The sequence below is a fragment of the Monosiga brevicollis genome, genomic scaffold (genome assembly GCF_000002865.3).
Source record: "Monosiga brevicollis MX1 MONBRscaffold_8 genomic scaffold, whole genome shotgun sequence".
In the NCBI taxonomy this organism is placed as follows: Eukaryota; class Choanoflagellata; order Craspedida; family Salpingoecidae; genus Monosiga; species Monosiga brevicollis.
This window is the reverse complement of record NW_001865045.1, coordinates 1,144,820-1,160,523: the sequence shown is the minus strand read 5'-3', so window position 1 is coordinate 1,160,523 and position 15,704 is coordinate 1,144,820. Positions and strand designations below refer to the sequence as shown.

Here is a 15,704-nt window from a genome sequence, read left to right as displayed (position 1 = left end):
CTTTTTTTTTTCCGGGGGAAAGGGGACCCCCCAGGGGTTTTTTTTTTTTTTTCCCCCGGGGCCTTTTTAAAAAGGGGGGTTTTTCCCCCCCCCCCCCCCCCCCCCCCCCCTCATTATCTGGCTCAAGCGGACATGAACAACCGTTCAAGTCAACGTTGGGCCAAAGCCTCAGCGCTCCCAAATCGACCTCAGCGCCAGCGCCCAGAATTACATCAGCGCCACCTCCGCGGTCGAATGATCACATACCAATGCATGGCATCGGAAGAAACCGACAAGCCCCTCCCCGTGACTGCCTCCAGCAGCATCGTGCCCGGTCCATTCAAGCGCGCATCAACTCGACTCGTCGTGCATTTTCCTCGGCACTTGGCCGGCCACATCTGCTGCATCACTTGACGAGAACCACTACGCCCGCCCCAGGCTCGTCGTGGCCCTCCCCTGACACTCTGCAACATGACTCTCCCATCCCCATCATGGCCTCTCTTGCTTCTAGTCCTTTTGGGTCTGGGTGTCTGCCTGGCTCAAGCACAGGACCCATCCATGAACGTTGATCCCACCTTGCCTGCTGGACCCAACGCCGCCGCCTGTCACTTGAACAGCCACGGTTGTGAGGCTGCAGCTCAGGCTCGCTACCAAGCCGAGCCAGTCCTAGATGCCCGCTTTGAGCGCCTGCTCAGCCAAGCTCCTCGCCGCCCCATGCAAGCTCGTGGTATGTTTTTTTTTTTTTCCTAAACTGCCAAGCCTACCCTTGCTGCGACGTCGGCATCGACCTCACCCTGGCTGCGTGTCTTTTCCTCTACCTCAGCTCCAGGCCTTGACGCGCATGCTGCCACCCTTGGCTCCCCTTCTCGCCCCCGCCAACGTAGCGGACTGGCCTCAACCGTTCACATCGTCGTGCCTACGATGGCGCAATCTGAGGCGGAGCACCGCTTCCTTCGCTCCTGCCTCGTGCAGGGTGTAGACCGCGATCACATCCACGGTGAGCAGCCCTCGTTCATGGAATTCCTGTTGCTGCATCCCTTGCATCCGTCACTCGGGCACTGTCCTGCGTGGAGATAACAAACATCTCTCGCCCTTGCCTCGGCCAAGCAGCCTTGGACATGTCAGCTCTCGTTGCTCAATCCTTTGCCAAGAGCGATTTGCTCGTTTTGATCGCCGATCCGTACGTGCCACCCATGGGAAGAAATATTCACCCTTTTGCCTCCTCCTGTACATCACGCGACCTCATCCTCTGCCTGCGCTGTTTCCCCCCCCCTTGTTGTCTCGTGGTTGTTGCTGCTTTTTGACTGTCTTGGGCCCTTGTCTTCTGATCGCGAAGAGCCAATGTTGTCATGACTGGAGATGTTATTGAGGTGTTGCATACCTTTCAGAGCCAAACTGCATCCGTGCTTGCAGCCCCTTGCGCTCGCTCCGACCAAGCATGCGACAGCTTTGCGCTCGTCGGTTACGCCGACCAGATCCAATCAAGCCTTGCGGCTGCCAATGCGACCACCTGGGCCTCGGCCATGACTTGGGCCGCCCTCAACAGTACGTTCTTGCCCTTGCGTTCCGAGATCCCTGGCGGCTGCGCATCAATCTGATGTGACAACCCGCGTCTGGGGCTGGAATAGGTGCAACGGACGCGCATGGCGGCCTGTTCCATCAAGTCGCCACGCACGTGAATCTGTACGACGGTGACCTGCGCTACTACCAACCTCACGAGGACGAGGACGACCTTCGTGTGCTTGACGCAAAACAAGGCAGCCTCCCGTGCTTCATTCACGGACTGGCCGATGGACAGCGCGCCCTCGATCAGATTGGCAATTACATCCCTCTTGTCTGGAGCGACAGTCAAGGCTGTGTGGCTTGCAATGAGTGGCGCACCGCCTCCCTCGGTGCCCCCGCCCATGTTATTTTCATTATCGACCCGGCCAGCCCCTATGTGGAGCTCGTCCTGCACGATCTCCTCCAGCAAGACGTAGCCTCAGACCAGATGACCTTGTCCATGGTTCTACTGCCCGGCCCCAAGACCCACACCTACAAGCGCGTCTGCCAGGCGGCCATCGAATCCGCTCCCGCCACCCGCTGGGGCCCAATGCGTCTTCTCGAGGCAGCCTCGTTCGGTGAAGGCGTGCGCACAGCACTTCAGCCCAACCCTAACGACGCAGCTTGGACCACGATCCTCCCGCGCACTGTCTTGATCCACAGCCATGCCCGACTTACAAACAGCAGTGCTCTCTCCCATCTCATGGCCACCGATTACGACGTTATTGCCCCTCTGCTTGTCCGCCAGAACAAGGTACACTGCAGGCCCCTATGTAGCCATCAAGCTTGCATGCGCCATGCCTGACACGATTTTGCTCCTCCCTCCCCGCCTGGTAGTATTGGAGCAACTTTTGGGGCTCGGCTTCGGGTTTCGCTCCTGCTGTAGCGGCTCAAGCTCTGGCTGACGCTGATCGTTTGGGCTACATGCGTAGTCCTGATTACTATGAGATCGTCGAGCGCCATCAAACGGGTGTCTGGACCGTACCCGTGGTCTTTGGTGCCGTTGTTTTGAGCGAGCGCGTGCATGATACGTTGAAGGAGGCTGCCCAAGACTTGGCCGAGGGTGAAGCCGGCTGGTTCTATGGCATGGCGGCCCTAGCTGCCCACCTGCGCCACGCTGGTAGCCTCGTGCGTGTTACCAACGAGCACCGCTTTGGCCACATGATCAACACGGACGCCTATGATGCCTCACACCTGCACCCTGACATGTACCTGGCCCAGGACAATCCTGCCGAATGGGAGGCCGTGTACTTGCACGAAGAATATAACCAGTTTCGCGAACTCGGCGATATGGAAGATTGCACAGACGTGTATCGGGTACCGGCGCTGAGCGCTCGCTTTGCCCGCGAGATGATCGAGGAATGCGAGAACCTCGGCGAGTGGAGCAATGGACAACACACGGACAATCGTCTCAAGGGCGGCTACGAACCCGTGCCCACCCAAGACATTCATTTCGAACAGATTGGTTTCAAGGATACTTGGCAGCATTTCCTGCGCACATATCTGGGGCCTGTTGCAAACCACCACTACATGGGCTACCACATTCAAGGTTTGTGCCTTTCATGACCTTGCTCCCAATAGCCCTGGAACCGCATTTCTGATACGGGGTGTGATGGCCTCACTCTTTACTTGCCCCTTCGCCCCCATCCCCCTCCCTCTGTAGGACGAACGACACTCGACTTTGTGGTGCGCTATCGCCCCGACAAGCAGAGCTTCTTGCGACCCCACCACGATGCGAGCACCGTGACGCTGAACGTGGCGTTGAATCAGGGTGGTGTCGACTACCAGGGCGGTGGCACCCACTTTTTGCGTCAAAACTGCACCATCAAGGATGCGCCTCCGGGCTGGGGCACGCTGAGCCCCGGCCGCCTGACACATTATCATGAAGGCCTCAAGACGACGGCTGGCACGCGCTACATCCTCGTTTCCTTCATTGATCAGGTCTAATGGGGCCCACCCGCATCTCCAATCGTGAGATGATGATACCTCGAGCTGCGTCTTGTTGGTGCCTCCCACCTTGACGGGGTTATTTCTATATCTTGTTGTGTCGTGCATGGGCCCTTGTGGCCGGGGTTTGTAACCTCCTCCTTTTATATTAGAACGCATCGGCGTTGTTGTCTTGTTCGCAGATGCGTCGCCTACACTCCCAATTCAGCTATTGAGTGATACTGGTGACGGCAAGTGGGAGAAAAGAGAAAATCATCCCTCACGGGCTTCCACACTGTGATGGTTGCGAACAACAACATCAATTCTGGTCAGGGGTTTGTGAGTGCATGAACTACGATGGTTCTTGGGAGATGCATGATTACAGCGAAGCTCGCTCACTGAGGCGGCTCATCTGCCAACACATGTGGTCAAAATGAGGTAGCGGTGGAAACTGTTTCGACAACCACGAAAAAGTGTTGACGCCGAGCAGCTCAAGCTGTTCCGGCCAGGCGCTGAGCGCGTGAGCACGCAACATACCGCTCATGAGCGCTTTGCGCTTGGCGGCCATAAAGGCCCGCGAGCTGTCCTTGACGGCATCGGGGGGTGGTGCCGTGAAGTGCCGCGTCCGACGCGAATGCGGTACGGCCATGGCTCGTCGAACTATAACAAAAAAAAAAAAAAAAAAAAAAAAAACAGACCAACACCACATACGGTGGTCCCGAGAGCCGTGTCGATCGCAGAGGGTAAGCAAGACGTGGTGCGCCAAGTAGCGAAAATCATCAAGGCGAGTAGAGGCTGGGGCCACGTACAGCGGGCACTACTGTAGTTGAGCTCCGAGGCGTAGGCATGGTTGCCCATTTTGGCCAGGCGAGCTCGGCGGGTATTATCCTCCTGCTGACGTTTGCCTGCCCGGCGCCGACCCTTGGTGTTGTCTTCCTCGAGTAAGTCTTGCTGGGATTGAAGGTCCACTACACCGAGTCGGGGCACAGCACAGGATTGAGCCATGATCTTGCCGAGAGCAATGGTCTTTTCTCGGAGGGTTAGCAATGGTCTTTTTTCGGAGGGTTTGCGCGAGTGGGGCGACAGGGAACCACAGGGTTGGCTGCTGCAGGAACGGATCAGGGTGGTACCTTCCGGAATGCCAGAGAGGAGGGAGGTGGAGAGCATGCCCGCATTGGCGACGGCAGCATCTTCATCCACTTCGGGGCGCTTCTCGACCTGAAAAGCCTCGGGGACCGCATATAGCTCCTTGATGCGTCGCTCATACTCTGAAGCTGCGCTGTTGGTGTCTTGCGCCTCACCGCGCTCCTCTTGCAACCGATCCTCAATATATTTCAGCCTGGCAACCAGCGGGGCAGGGGTGGTGAAGAAGCGCGTCGAAAAGGAGGTGAGGGGGGACGTGGCTTTGAGGAATGGTTGACGGAGGCGCAGGGCAACAACGGAGCCACGCACATTTCAGCGTCTTGGTCACGTTGTCCCGTGCCAGAGGAGAAGGTGGCATCGATGCCCTTCATGATGCGCGCATCCTCGTTGTCGCTGAGCAAACAAAAATTTGGATGAGACGGGAGCAGCCGAGTGAGTGACATTGACCAACGTGGGCGCGATCCAAAGCTCTCACCGATCGCGGTCGCGATCCTGGATGATGGGCCCTTTGGGCATGAGGCCGCCTGCCGTCAAACTCCATCCCTGCTCGAGAGCGTCAATCGCGCAAGCGCAACAAAAAGGACCATTGAGATGCATGTGGGCGTGATGCACGTCGAGGGCGGGTGAGATCAAACACTCAGGACCCAAAAGACATGAAACGAATAGATGCTATACCTCGGGCTTGTCTGTCTTTGTGTTGCTTGTCTTATCGGGCACTTCACCGGTGGCGCTGCGAGCACAGCAAACACAGGCCGGAATGAGCTCTGGCTCGTCAGGGCTTGAAGAGGTAGGCGGCAAGGTTCCAGGACCGTGGGGACCGTGGTTCAACGTACTCAATGCCGGTGGTGCGGCGCCGCATCTTCTGATCCTCCAGGGCCTCTTGCAGTTTGGTCCTGGGGCGCGAGGTTGAGATGACGGCCCACGTCAAATTTGCAGCAGTGGTCGCAGGCAGCACGACCCAGCCAGCACGTACTCTTCTTCGGCATCATGACTGACAAGCTCTTCCAGGGAAACCTTTTCGCGCTGGCGGGTGTTGGACTTTTTCTTCTTCTTCCGGAACTTGAGTTCCGTATTTCCTGCGTCGTCGGCCATCTTGCACGCTCTATCATCCATCACCAGCGCGCATCCGAGCGAGCGAGCTGTGAGTGTGACGAGCAGCAAACGTGCGCCAACGTGTGTGAGGGAAAACACCTGTGCATTTGCACCCTCACGCACACTCGAGGTACGCCGACAGGTACACAGGCGCCACAGGCCCCACCCCCCAGTAGCCACACGGACACACACGCACCTCTTCGACACTTTGGGCCCCCCACTGCCCTTTCGACAGGAAATGCGACACACAGAGACAGAGAGAGAGAGACAGAGACAGAGACAGAGACAGAGACAGAGACAGAGACAGAGACAGAGACAGAGACAGAGACAGAGACAGAGACAGAGACAGAGACAGAGAAAGAGAGAGAGAAATGAAACACAGAAACAGAGAGAGAGGAAGAGGGAGACAGAGAGACAGAGAGAGAAGAAGACAGAGCCACAGAAACAGAGACAGAGCCACGCAGAAAGAGGAGAACGCGAAGAGAGACACAGAAAGAAAAAGAAGAGATGCATACAAAGTTACTACATGTAAGACTTTTTTACTGGAAGACGTCGAACCGGGATGTGGAAGTGTGCGCATTGTTACAGTTATCCAAACGTGCGTGCATGCAGTTCTCTCTCTCTCTCTCTTGTAGTCACACACACACACACACACACACACACAGGGCAGCGCGAGGACGAGTGAGGGGGGTGGTGGGGACGAGTGTTGAAGACGACGGGTGAGAATGCGGGCGTCGGCAGATGGCTGGGTCGGTGCGGTGGTGGTGGGGTTGTTGCTGGGGTCGCTGCGTGTTCAGGCGGCTGAGGTGCAGGTGCGTGGCAAACCTGAGCCGTGATTGAGACCGAGCACCTGTCTTTGCATCGTCAGCGTGCCTCACTCTACCCTGTCGGTCTGGGCATGCAGACCTGCCCCGCCGGCCAGCGCTGTCAGTATCGTGACGTGGGCTGCGGGTATGGCGTCAAGGTGCAAGCGGACCACACCTACCTCGACCTGTGTGTCCTCGCACTGCCTGCTGCGGTCGCCTTCTTCATGCGCCTCCTCATCTCGCCTCGCTGCTTCGGTACAGAATTCCTCCTTTTTGCGGCAAGGAGTGCTTCTGTCGCGTCGAAACGATTCAATCGGAGAAAATTGTCTTTCCCACCGTCCCTCGGTCAGACCCGTTCCCCAGCTGCCCTCCCCTTGCTTGCTCGTCTGCCCTCTGCAGGCCGACACGCGCCAATGCGTCGAACTTGTCGATGCGTCGTACTTGTCGATGCATTGTACTTTTCTCACGACGGACCGGCGAACGGTGTACCATCCTTCCAAAAGCTCGGGCAACACGTGGTCTCGCAGCATCCTCGAAATTATCACGGGCCGTGCCTCCGAGTCAAGTCAGTACAAGGCCCTTAGCCATCCCCAGCGCCTGAAACGAAGCTCCAGCTCATGACACTTTTTCCTTCTTCATCACCTGCTTTCGGGAAACTAGTCTTTTCTGAAGGCCGCAACAAAAGCAACCCCGTAAGCTCTTCCCACAAGCGCAGCAAGGGAGCCGCACCCTGTCCACCCATGTTCAGCTCATGACCTGCCACCCCATACTGTAGGTAGCACGCCGTGCCTCGGGCTTTTACGCCCGTGCGTGTGGTCAGACACATCTCTGCAAGGATGTGCGCGCCAACAAGATGGAAGACATTGCCATCATCAAAACACATCACCCGTGGATTCGCAAAAACAGGGTGCGTCCTCAACTCACATGAGCTTGCACACCCAAAGGCCATACCAACACAATCAGAATGCATGGCCCACCTGCCTTCACCTGTTCACGCTGGCTGGTCCCGTTGTGCTTGTGCCGGTGTCACGCACGCCATGCCTGCTTCGAACCCAACAGTTCTCCGTCCCCGGCATTGGAACCATGCTGCTCATGACTACACGCAACCCCCTTGACAACTATCTCGCACTCATGCGGTTAGTTGGGTGAACAAGTTTTTTTTTTTTTTTTTTTTTTTTTTTTTTTTTTTTTTTTTTTTTTTTTTTTTTGGCCCATGCCCCATCTCTCTGCTCAGCTCAAAGCTGGGAATTTTACCGGCTCATCAACATCATCTGTTGCTGCTTTTGCCGCTTTTCAGCTATAGTCCCAACAAAAGCATTGGGCCACGTGCCTTTGCCATGCGCTGGAACAACTTTTTCAACTTTTGGCTGGTGTGTCGACGGCGAAACGGCGCTGGCAGGCTTTTCCTTTATGCTCATGCTGTACCCAGTACACATCAGGCTGCCATTTTGTTTTGTTTTGTTTTTGGTTCTTTGGCAATGGCTCTGTCTGTGTCGATGACCAGTGGCTTGCAATTGCAGACTCATGCTCGTTCATTTGTCCGCCTGTTTGCTTGCACTCGGTTGCTGTAGAAGGAGAACGTGCATCGCAATTTGCCTCTACAGGTGATTCGCTTTGAGGATTTGGTCAATCGGGAAACTCGCATCAATGCTTTTTGGCATTTCATCCAAATGTCTGGTTCGTGACCTCCAAATTGTTCAGTGGACAGTCCCGCGTTTGTGTTGGCCACCGCCAGCCCCGCTCGTGTACATCGCAACCAGGCGGTGTCTGACCTTCTCCTTTTTGCTGAGCAGGGCTTGATCGACAGTTGAATATCGATCGTGACCGCGTGGTCCAGTCCATCGATCACGACCTTGTTGCAGTAGCAGAAAACAACCACGTTGGCTTCAAGTCGCTTCTTGAGGGATGGAAGAATCACAAGCTGGCCGACGTTGAGGCTGCACTTGCATCTGCCGGCGATGTAAGTTTGTTAGGCACAAAGGACATGTGCAAGCCCATAGCCATAGCTCACCTTGCTACCGTTGCTTGCCTGTGACTGAGAACAGTGGCTTGATCAGTTTGGATACACTCGTTTGTACCAGTATTGGCGGACTTGTTTGCGCGATGATGTTGACGAGCACGGCCAGACCTGCAGCGCAGGCGGTCATCAAAAAGAGCTGGAGGCTGTTGAGCTTGATCTTTTCAAGTGGCGCGAACACTACACCGCCACTCCCACTCGCGTGCACCCGTAGAGCGGTGACTCGGAAGTATTTTTTTGTGTCAGTGACGAGTAGTGGCAAGAAGCCCGGAATGACAGATTCATCAACTCGCGACTTTTTTTTGTTACTGTACATCCCTGCTAGGGAAGAATCTAGTCTTTGTGAGGCATGTAGTGCCAATTAGGATCATTTTGTCATTTGGGCACTCACTAATGATGTCACAGCCTTGGTCGAATTTGCGTTTCGATGTGCTTGTGAGCAAACATGCAAGGGAAGCGATATTGTTTCGATCCCGAGCAAACTACGCATCCGTGTGCCTCGGGCCACTCGCCTTCGAGACTAGCAGCCTTTCTACTAATACTTACGAGCATGTCCCGTATTATGATGGCCTGCGCACTCGCATCACATGTTGGTCGAGCAAAACTGCAGAACAACCAGCGATACATCCTTCTCTTAACTGAAACAAGATGTTGTTCAGTGTTCTTGGAGGCGAATAAAATGGCAGTCGGTGTTTCAGGTCTTGCTCTGCCGTCCAGGCAGCCATGTGCCTCAGCCTGAGCTCTGTACCAGCCTAGAATTTTTGCCGAATTTTTGACGCTGTTGTCGTGAAGATTACTTCTCCACGGATGCAGCAAGACCATGAACCAATAACGTGTAAGTTAACGGAAATCGTCATTCCTATGGATTTGCCAAAAATTTGAGTGTCTTTTCCCTCGTTCTTTTCATGAGGGGTCAACTTTTTCACCGTCACAGCTCAGACTGCCTTCCCATAGTTCCACACACACACACACACACACACACACACACACACTCGGCGGCAACCTTGAGTGAGCTCAGAGATTTGAGTATCTGAATGCAGTGAAATTAGCTTTCAAGTCAATTGATTGTCATTGCACCACGTCGGCAAGTGGTTCATCTGTGCTACGCTTGGCCGCCTTGGAGGGTGACGCAACTGACATCACCAATGCCTCTTGGCGTGACCGAGTCTCGCTCATGGCACCGTGCACCGCCACCTCTGGGTTGGCAAGTGGCACGGGTTTAGCGTGCGAGGGGGCGCCCGCCAGGCGAGACATGAGTTCCTGGAGCACGGGCTCGGGAAGTAAGCCCAAGCGCCACAGCATTGTCATGTGCAGCTGACATTGGCGAGCCAGCCCGGTACTTCTGAGCAATTCAGGGATAGAAAATAAGTCAGAGCGAGTCTGAGAGAACGAGATCAAGGGTTTGACAGAAAGTGTCGGAGACGTCGTTCGATAGTGAGGCAAGTACGGCAGGATTGCACACACGTACGACAAAAGTAGTTTGTAGTCGTTGACGAAAGCTACACAAGCTGCTGCCACACCCTGGTCTCGTCCGTCCAACAAGGCTCGGGTCTCGGGTCGATGCCTGCAGCGATGTAGCGCACGCGCCGGGTAAGTCGCCAGACAGGTCCACGTATGAAGAACGTCAGGCAAGAACATCAAAGCCTACGTACGCGGAGCGGCGCCGAAAAGCGTTCCAGAGCTGCATAAACGTGCGTTCCGACACGTTGATATCTGCAAGCTCGCGAAAGTTTTGACGCTGCACCAGCTCGGCCCAAGGGCCCTCATCATCGTCATCCGAATCATGGTCCAACTCGTCACTGACAGCGGCCGTGAAATGGGGACAACGGTAGACGGGCCGCTTCCCCTTGCGGCGTGGTACACTGGTGCATGTCTTTGGTGCTGCGCAGCAGTTTTGAAGGAACAGATGTTAGGGTCAGTCTATGGGTCGATAAGAGAGCACCCGGGCGTCTGCGTACCGGCAGCCAAAGCCTGGACAGCTTTTTGAAGTGGCTCGTGGCCACCACGGGCATAGTAAAATTCCTTTCATTTTTGCAGTACGACACACATTTTAGGAGTTGCAACGCGCATACGCACGCTCAGACGCCAACGGCAACGCAGGACGATTGGGTGTGGCATCGCATACCATGTGGACATAGTGAGGGCGCTGCGAACACCGGCCCCGGGCTTCAAGGTCGGCAATGGTGCTAGTCATGTTTTCTAGTTGTTTTTCAAGCTTTGCTACGCGGGCAGGGACCCGACCTTCGCCGGCACGGGAGTCGGCAACAAAGCCAAACTCGAACAAGCGTAGCTCCGTTGTGGTCACTGCCTGGCGCAACTGTGCCAGCTTGGCCTAATGTTCACCGCAAACCACGGTGTTGGCGGCAAGGTGGGAGACTCCGGGGCGGCGGTCAGGTTGGGTCGATCAAAGGGCTCACCTTTTCCGCAGGTAGCAGTCCAGTGAAGGGGATAGGCTTGACGCGGGCAATGGGGCGCGTCCACTCGTCGCGGGCAGCGACAACAAGATGAACGGTGCCATCAGTTCGTACAGCCTAGGGTCAAAGATAGGGTCCAAGAAGAGGGAGTCAAACGGGGACGCGGCGGAGATGGGCAAACAAGCAGGGCGAGACACCCACTGCGAGGGTGGTGACAAATTCGTCGTGAACGTGGCGCAGATGAAGCAGAAAGTTTGGCGTGCCAGGAATACGACGACCGCAGAAGGGGCATTTGCCATTTTTGACCATCTGTTTGCCGCACATAATAGCGAATGAGGTTGATGGGGTGTGTGACCGCGGCTAAATGGGTGTCCGGTGCATACATACCTGTGTATGGCCGAGTTGGCGGTGGCGGCCGTACGCCAGGGTGAGTTCAATATGGTCGCAGCTCCCGAAATCATATTGGCAAGCGTCAGGACCCGGTGCTGACGCAGCCTGGCGCTGTCGAGATCTGGATGGGGCGAAAGCCACATGGTAAGCTCAGGCTGTGGCGACTCAAGAGGGTAGAGCATGGGGTCTGGTTGGGATAGGCGTGTGAACATGGACATTGGAACAGTGGGGCTATGACTTTGATTCAAAGGTCGTTTCAAGAGGCAGACTGAGTAAGGGTTAACATACGGTAGGGCAGGGGTATCGGTGCCCTGACGCTGTTGAGTTTTTCTGAGAAGCTGGCGAAAGTCAAAGCTGCGGGCCAATCGTTGGCTGCGAGATGGCAGCGCGGCAGAGAGGGATACATTATCATGAGCTCGAGCATGCCTGGTGGAGCAAGTTTTCAGGCGTTGGGCGGCTACAAAAGTCCAAATAACATACGTTGTGGCCTCACGTCGGGAAGACTTTGCAAAGGAGGCAAGCTCGGGCTCAATCAAGGTGTTGTGATATCGCAGGTTGCGCAGCAAAAACGGGGCCCCTCGCTGATGTCGAAAGGCCGAGCGGATGGTGGCATAGCCCAGAGCGCCTGCATTTTTGGCGGCAATGAGGATGGGTTAGGATGGGACTTGAGCAGAATTGGGGCAGCTCAATTTTTTTGTTTTTTTTTGGGGGGGGGAAAAGGGGAAAGGACGTACGGCCAAAGGTGTCATAAAACTGTTTGCGGTCGGCTTCAAGGACGCGGGCCCGGCCTTCGGCAAACGATGGGGATGTCGAAGCGGATTCGGATTCGGAAGAGACAGAGGGGGAGCGCGGGGATTGGTCATTGTCTGAATCGAGCTGAATCGCCTCTATGGGCTCAGGGACAGGGGCCTTGGACATTTTGAGCGATACACGGCCCACGGCCTGCACCAGTCCTGTTTGTGGCCCTTCTCGAGGAGCGTGTGCGGTTGCGTTCCTGCGGGGCGGCGTTTTGGGTTGTATGTTGGGTCTTGAGATTTATCTCACGGTTTTCTCGAGGCTGGAGCGTGCCTGTCCTTTTTATTGTCCAGTTTGGTTGCAAGGTGGTCGATCCGTCTTGTTGCCCCGACCGTGATTTGAGACCCTGGAAGCAAGTCTGCCACGAGAAGCACAAGCTGACTCATTGAGAGGGGACTAGCACGGGTAAACAAGGACCAAAACAACCCAAACCCAGTCGGCCCCTCCACCTACGTGTCCGCCAATCCGCTCCATCAAAGCTGCCAGCAAGCCGGAACCCCGTGTACCGGTCATCCGGTCCACAAAGTCACCGACGCACCGACGCACCGACGACACCAACACCGACACACACACACACACACGCGCGCGACCGGGTCGTTTTCAGTCTTTTTTTTTGTAACGGTCAAATCGGAAATATGCAGATACGTAAAACTTGAAATCTTCTGCAATAACTGTATAGCATTACATAATGATATCCGTCTAAAATATATCAGACCGACAATAACTGGTAAAAGTAGTGCAATAACATCTGGATGATGCTTCTCTCACTTGGACCTGTTTGGTATGGTGATCTCTGTATGGATACTACTATCCCTGTACATCTCTTCTTTGTCATTTTCAGTCCTGTTTCTCTGGTTTTACCTCTTTTTGCCCTCTATCCTTATTAATCTGAAAGTGTATTCTCTCAATTTCTCTCTCTCCCTGTGTCCTCTCTGAAACCTTTTCCATTCCTCTCCATCTCTCTATCAATCTTACATCCTCTGTGTCTGTCTCTTTTGGTATCATCACAAAGGTAAGAGAGAGAGAGAGAGAGAGAGAGAGAGAGAGAGAGAGAGAGAGAGCGGGCGAGCTGTCGAGGGCAGCGCCATCCGCCATCTCGAGGGTGGTGGTGGAGCCTTCAGGGTGTCAAGGGGTGGGGAGATCAACTTCTTTGCAGCTGATGGGGCAGTGGTCTTGTACCCAGTAGCCCGTGTCATTGTGCAGCAGAGGGGCTGGTTTGGTCTGAGTGTGCGCCGAGGGCTGACGAGTTTGATTGATGTGGTCTGGTTTTTGGCAGGTGGGGGCGTGAGGCAGTGTTCACTACCTTGCTCGCGCGCCGGGGCACCCCAGCCTCTTCGAGTCTTGCCTCATTGAAGCCTTGCCTCGGGTCGTCTGGACGTGACCACCATTGGTCATGCTCGACTTTTTTGCTTATTTTGCCGGTCGAGTACCGGCGCCAGCCGACGAGGCGCAGCAATCCAGCGCCATCCAAAGCATCATCGACTCGATCAATCGCGAACGGCGCCTCGTGGCCACCAATCTCGGTCAGTCTGCTCGCATGTCTTCCAGCTCCCTGGCGTGCAGGTAGACAGCGACTCACGGGTTCACATGCATCTCGTGTTGTGAGCAGGCGTGTTACATGGCTACGTGTCGGCCATCTTCGGCACCTTGGCCGTCGGCTTGGAAATTGCTCTGCTGCCTCCGATTCGCGTGGCTATCCTTGGTTCATGTAGCGCCCTCCGTCTGTCATGGACCGAGTGCATTGCATGGGTATGTGGATGGAGTTTGGTCTCGTCATTTGCTGGTGTGAAGGCGCTCTCTTTGTCGAGAGTCCGGGCGCGCCGCCTTGGGGTAGCTTGACCGTGGATGCCTGTGGGGCGATCTGATTTTTGTGCAGGCACCGCTCTTTACGGTCAATGCCATTTTGGAAGAGGCTGCTTTCCATCTGGGCATTGGTGTTATGCAACGCGTCTTGGTGCGGTGCTCGTCTCGTTCCGCTCGTTCCGCTCGTTCCGCTCGTTCCGCTCGTTCCGCACAACACTGCTCTTGGTTTCGGCGCGCGGGCCCCGCTGATCAGTGACTGGGGCCGGGTATTGGCAGAATCCACTGCGCCACCGCTACAAGAGCTATGTCATCAACGGTCTCTATATTGCCACCTCAGTCACCTGTGCCACCCTCCTCGCCTTTCCCGTGCGCTTCGCTCTGGTCCACGGCATCCTTGGCGTAAGACCACTTCACCCTACGTCAATCCCCCACCCTCCTCTGATGGGCCAGGTCTTACCGCATACATGCATGATGTCTTACCGTGGTGTCGTTCAGCGCACGCTGGGCATAGTTGGCACCCACATCTGGCCGTGGCAGCAAGATCCACTTGTTTTTTTGCAGCAGCACGAGTACGTCAAGCATTTGGCATCTGGCCTGTTGCCCCGGTCCCACCACCTCGTGTGCTGCCGTGCTTATCATCCACACACTTGCACCTGGCTGCCTTGCTGGGACTGGCACGGGGGTAGAGAAAGCGCTCTGTTATTGCTGGGAAGCGCGCTGATTCATAACCTGGGCACCACATTCCTCGGCCGGAGCCTGCTCTGGGCTTTTCGCCCTTATCACCGGCAACTCGTCGCCAAGCGCTCCCACGAGGAGTACGTGGCAGTGCGGGACTCGTGCACGCCTCTTCTCTTCACGCAAGCCTTTGTGCGGGGTGTCAGCGACATCCTTGCTCTCCCCTTTGTGATTGTACGTGACTTTCCAAGCCAACCTTTCTCACTGCTCTCAGCAGCGGTTGATGAAATGGCTAGCCACGATGTTTCCTGTGGGGCTTACGGCTTGCATGGCGTGTTGCACTCAACCAGGCGGGCATGACACTGATGAAGCATGAGTTGCTCGGTGTCAAAGCGGTGGGTTCCTGTGATCTCGGGCAAATCCGTATGCATTGTGACGTGCCTGCTCACCATGAGCCCTGCTTCGTACTCGTCAGGGCTTTAACATGCACCCCGAGTACGTGCGTGCGGCTGGACTAACCTTCCTGGGAAGCCTGGTGGTAAGTGATGTCGTGAGGGTGGGCTGGTGTATTCTTGTTGTCTTGAAGACCGACTTCAACATGCGCGATGTTTGATGCTATGCTCATCCGCCCCGCTTCCTTAGTTGTGTGGCATTGCCTATCTACATTACAGTTTGTGCTTGGACATGGAGCAGCGGCGACCACCGGCGCCAGTACGAGACGGGGGCGAGTCAGAGGCTTAGTGCCACTGGTGTAGCCATGTCCACGCCACGTCCCTGGTGTCCGATCTGGGAGCCCAGCAGAGCTTTGAAAGAATATTTTCATCATGCTGAGCGTGTGAAAAGCTCTTGCAACGATGTGAGTGTATGTCAACATGCGTGCATGTGTCCAAATTGGCAGGATCGCAGGTCGGTCCAAGAATCAATCCACTTGGGCGGTTCAACACAACCAGCCCTTTGAGATTTAGTTTAATACAAAATCGATTGGCTCATTGACAATAGACCAGCCATCTGACGACTGGTCAAATCAGTCACAGGCCGGCCCAACCCGACCAGTCACTGCTGACAGCCCCAACGATACACCATGGCATGAAGAGGGGTGGAGAGAGATAGAANAAAGAGAGA

General features: G+C 55.5%; 5 protein-coding genes across 5 annotated transcripts; 3 read left to right on the top strand and 2 right to left on the bottom strand.

The window, feature by feature from the left end:
• Positions 1-2,071: 2,071 nt before the first annotated feature.
• On the top strand, positions 2,072-3,468 carry MONBRDRAFT_16641 (uncharacterized protein; the record flags this gene model as incomplete). Its single annotated transcript, XM_001745402.1, has 3 exons — positions 2,072-2,275; positions 2,359-3,070; positions 3,185-3,468. The coding sequence occupies 3 exons, from the start codon at positions 2,072-2,074 to the stop codon at positions 3,466-3,468; spliced, it is 1,200 nt and encodes a 399-aa protein (XP_001745454.1).
• A 191-nt stretch (positions 3,469-3,659) lies between these two features.
• Positions 3,660-6,195, bottom strand: MONBRDRAFT_25044 (uncharacterized protein; the record flags this gene model as incomplete). The annotated part of the gene is made up of 9 exons (XM_001745233.1): positions 3,660-3,742; positions 3,985-4,107; positions 4,257-4,786; positions 4,900-4,983; positions 5,066-5,133; positions 5,266-5,320; positions 5,424-5,483; positions 5,564-5,692; positions 5,879-6,195. 9 exons carry the CDS (start codon positions 6,193-6,195, stop codon positions 3,660-3,662), a joined length of 1,449 nt encoding a protein of 482 aa, XP_001745285.1.
• Positions 6,196-6,316: 121 nt separating this feature from the next.
• MONBRDRAFT_32234 (uncharacterized protein) lies at positions 6,317-8,855 on the top strand. Its single transcript, XM_001745401.1, has 11 exons — positions 6,317-6,494; positions 6,587-6,675; positions 6,750-6,833; positions 6,992-7,053; positions 7,149-7,180; positions 7,264-7,395; positions 7,548-7,624; positions 7,786-7,858; positions 8,060-8,165; positions 8,282-8,448; positions 8,534-8,855. Exons 1-11 carry the CDS (start codon positions 6,408-6,410, stop codon positions 8,717-8,719), a joined length of 1,095 nt encoding a protein of 364 aa, XP_001745453.1. The 5' UTR covers positions 6,317-6,407; the 3' UTR covers positions 8,720-8,855.
• A 578-nt stretch (positions 8,856-9,433) lies between these two features.
• MONBRDRAFT_25042 (uncharacterized protein) lies at positions 9,434-12,227 on the bottom strand (the record flags this gene model as incomplete). Its single annotated transcript, XM_001745232.1, has 12 exons — positions 9,434-9,535; positions 9,583-9,847; positions 9,974-10,069; positions 10,158-10,386; positions 10,464-10,527; positions 10,631-10,725; positions 10,747-10,837; positions 10,923-11,036; positions 11,121-11,228; positions 11,303-11,681; positions 11,790-11,934; positions 12,044-12,227. 12 exons carry the CDS (start codon positions 12,225-12,227, stop codon positions 9,434-9,436), a joined length of 1,872 nt encoding a protein of 623 aa, XP_001745284.1.
• Positions 12,228-13,027: 800 nt separating this feature from the next.
• MONBRDRAFT_32233 (uncharacterized protein) lies at positions 13,028-15,692 on the top strand (the record flags this gene model as incomplete). The annotated part of the gene is made up of 11 exons (XM_001745400.1): positions 13,028-13,116; positions 13,381-13,627; positions 13,714-13,853; positions 13,981-14,058; positions 14,184-14,306; positions 14,358-14,476; positions 14,594-14,816; positions 14,933-14,977; positions 15,058-15,120; positions 15,225-15,293; positions 15,582-15,692. The coding sequence occupies exons 2-11, from the start codon at positions 13,498-13,500 to the stop codon at positions 15,690-15,692; spliced, it is 1,101 nt and encodes a 366-aa protein (XP_001745452.1). The 5' UTR covers positions 13,028-13,116; positions 13,381-13,497.
• Positions 15,693-15,704: the final 12 nt, after the last annotated feature.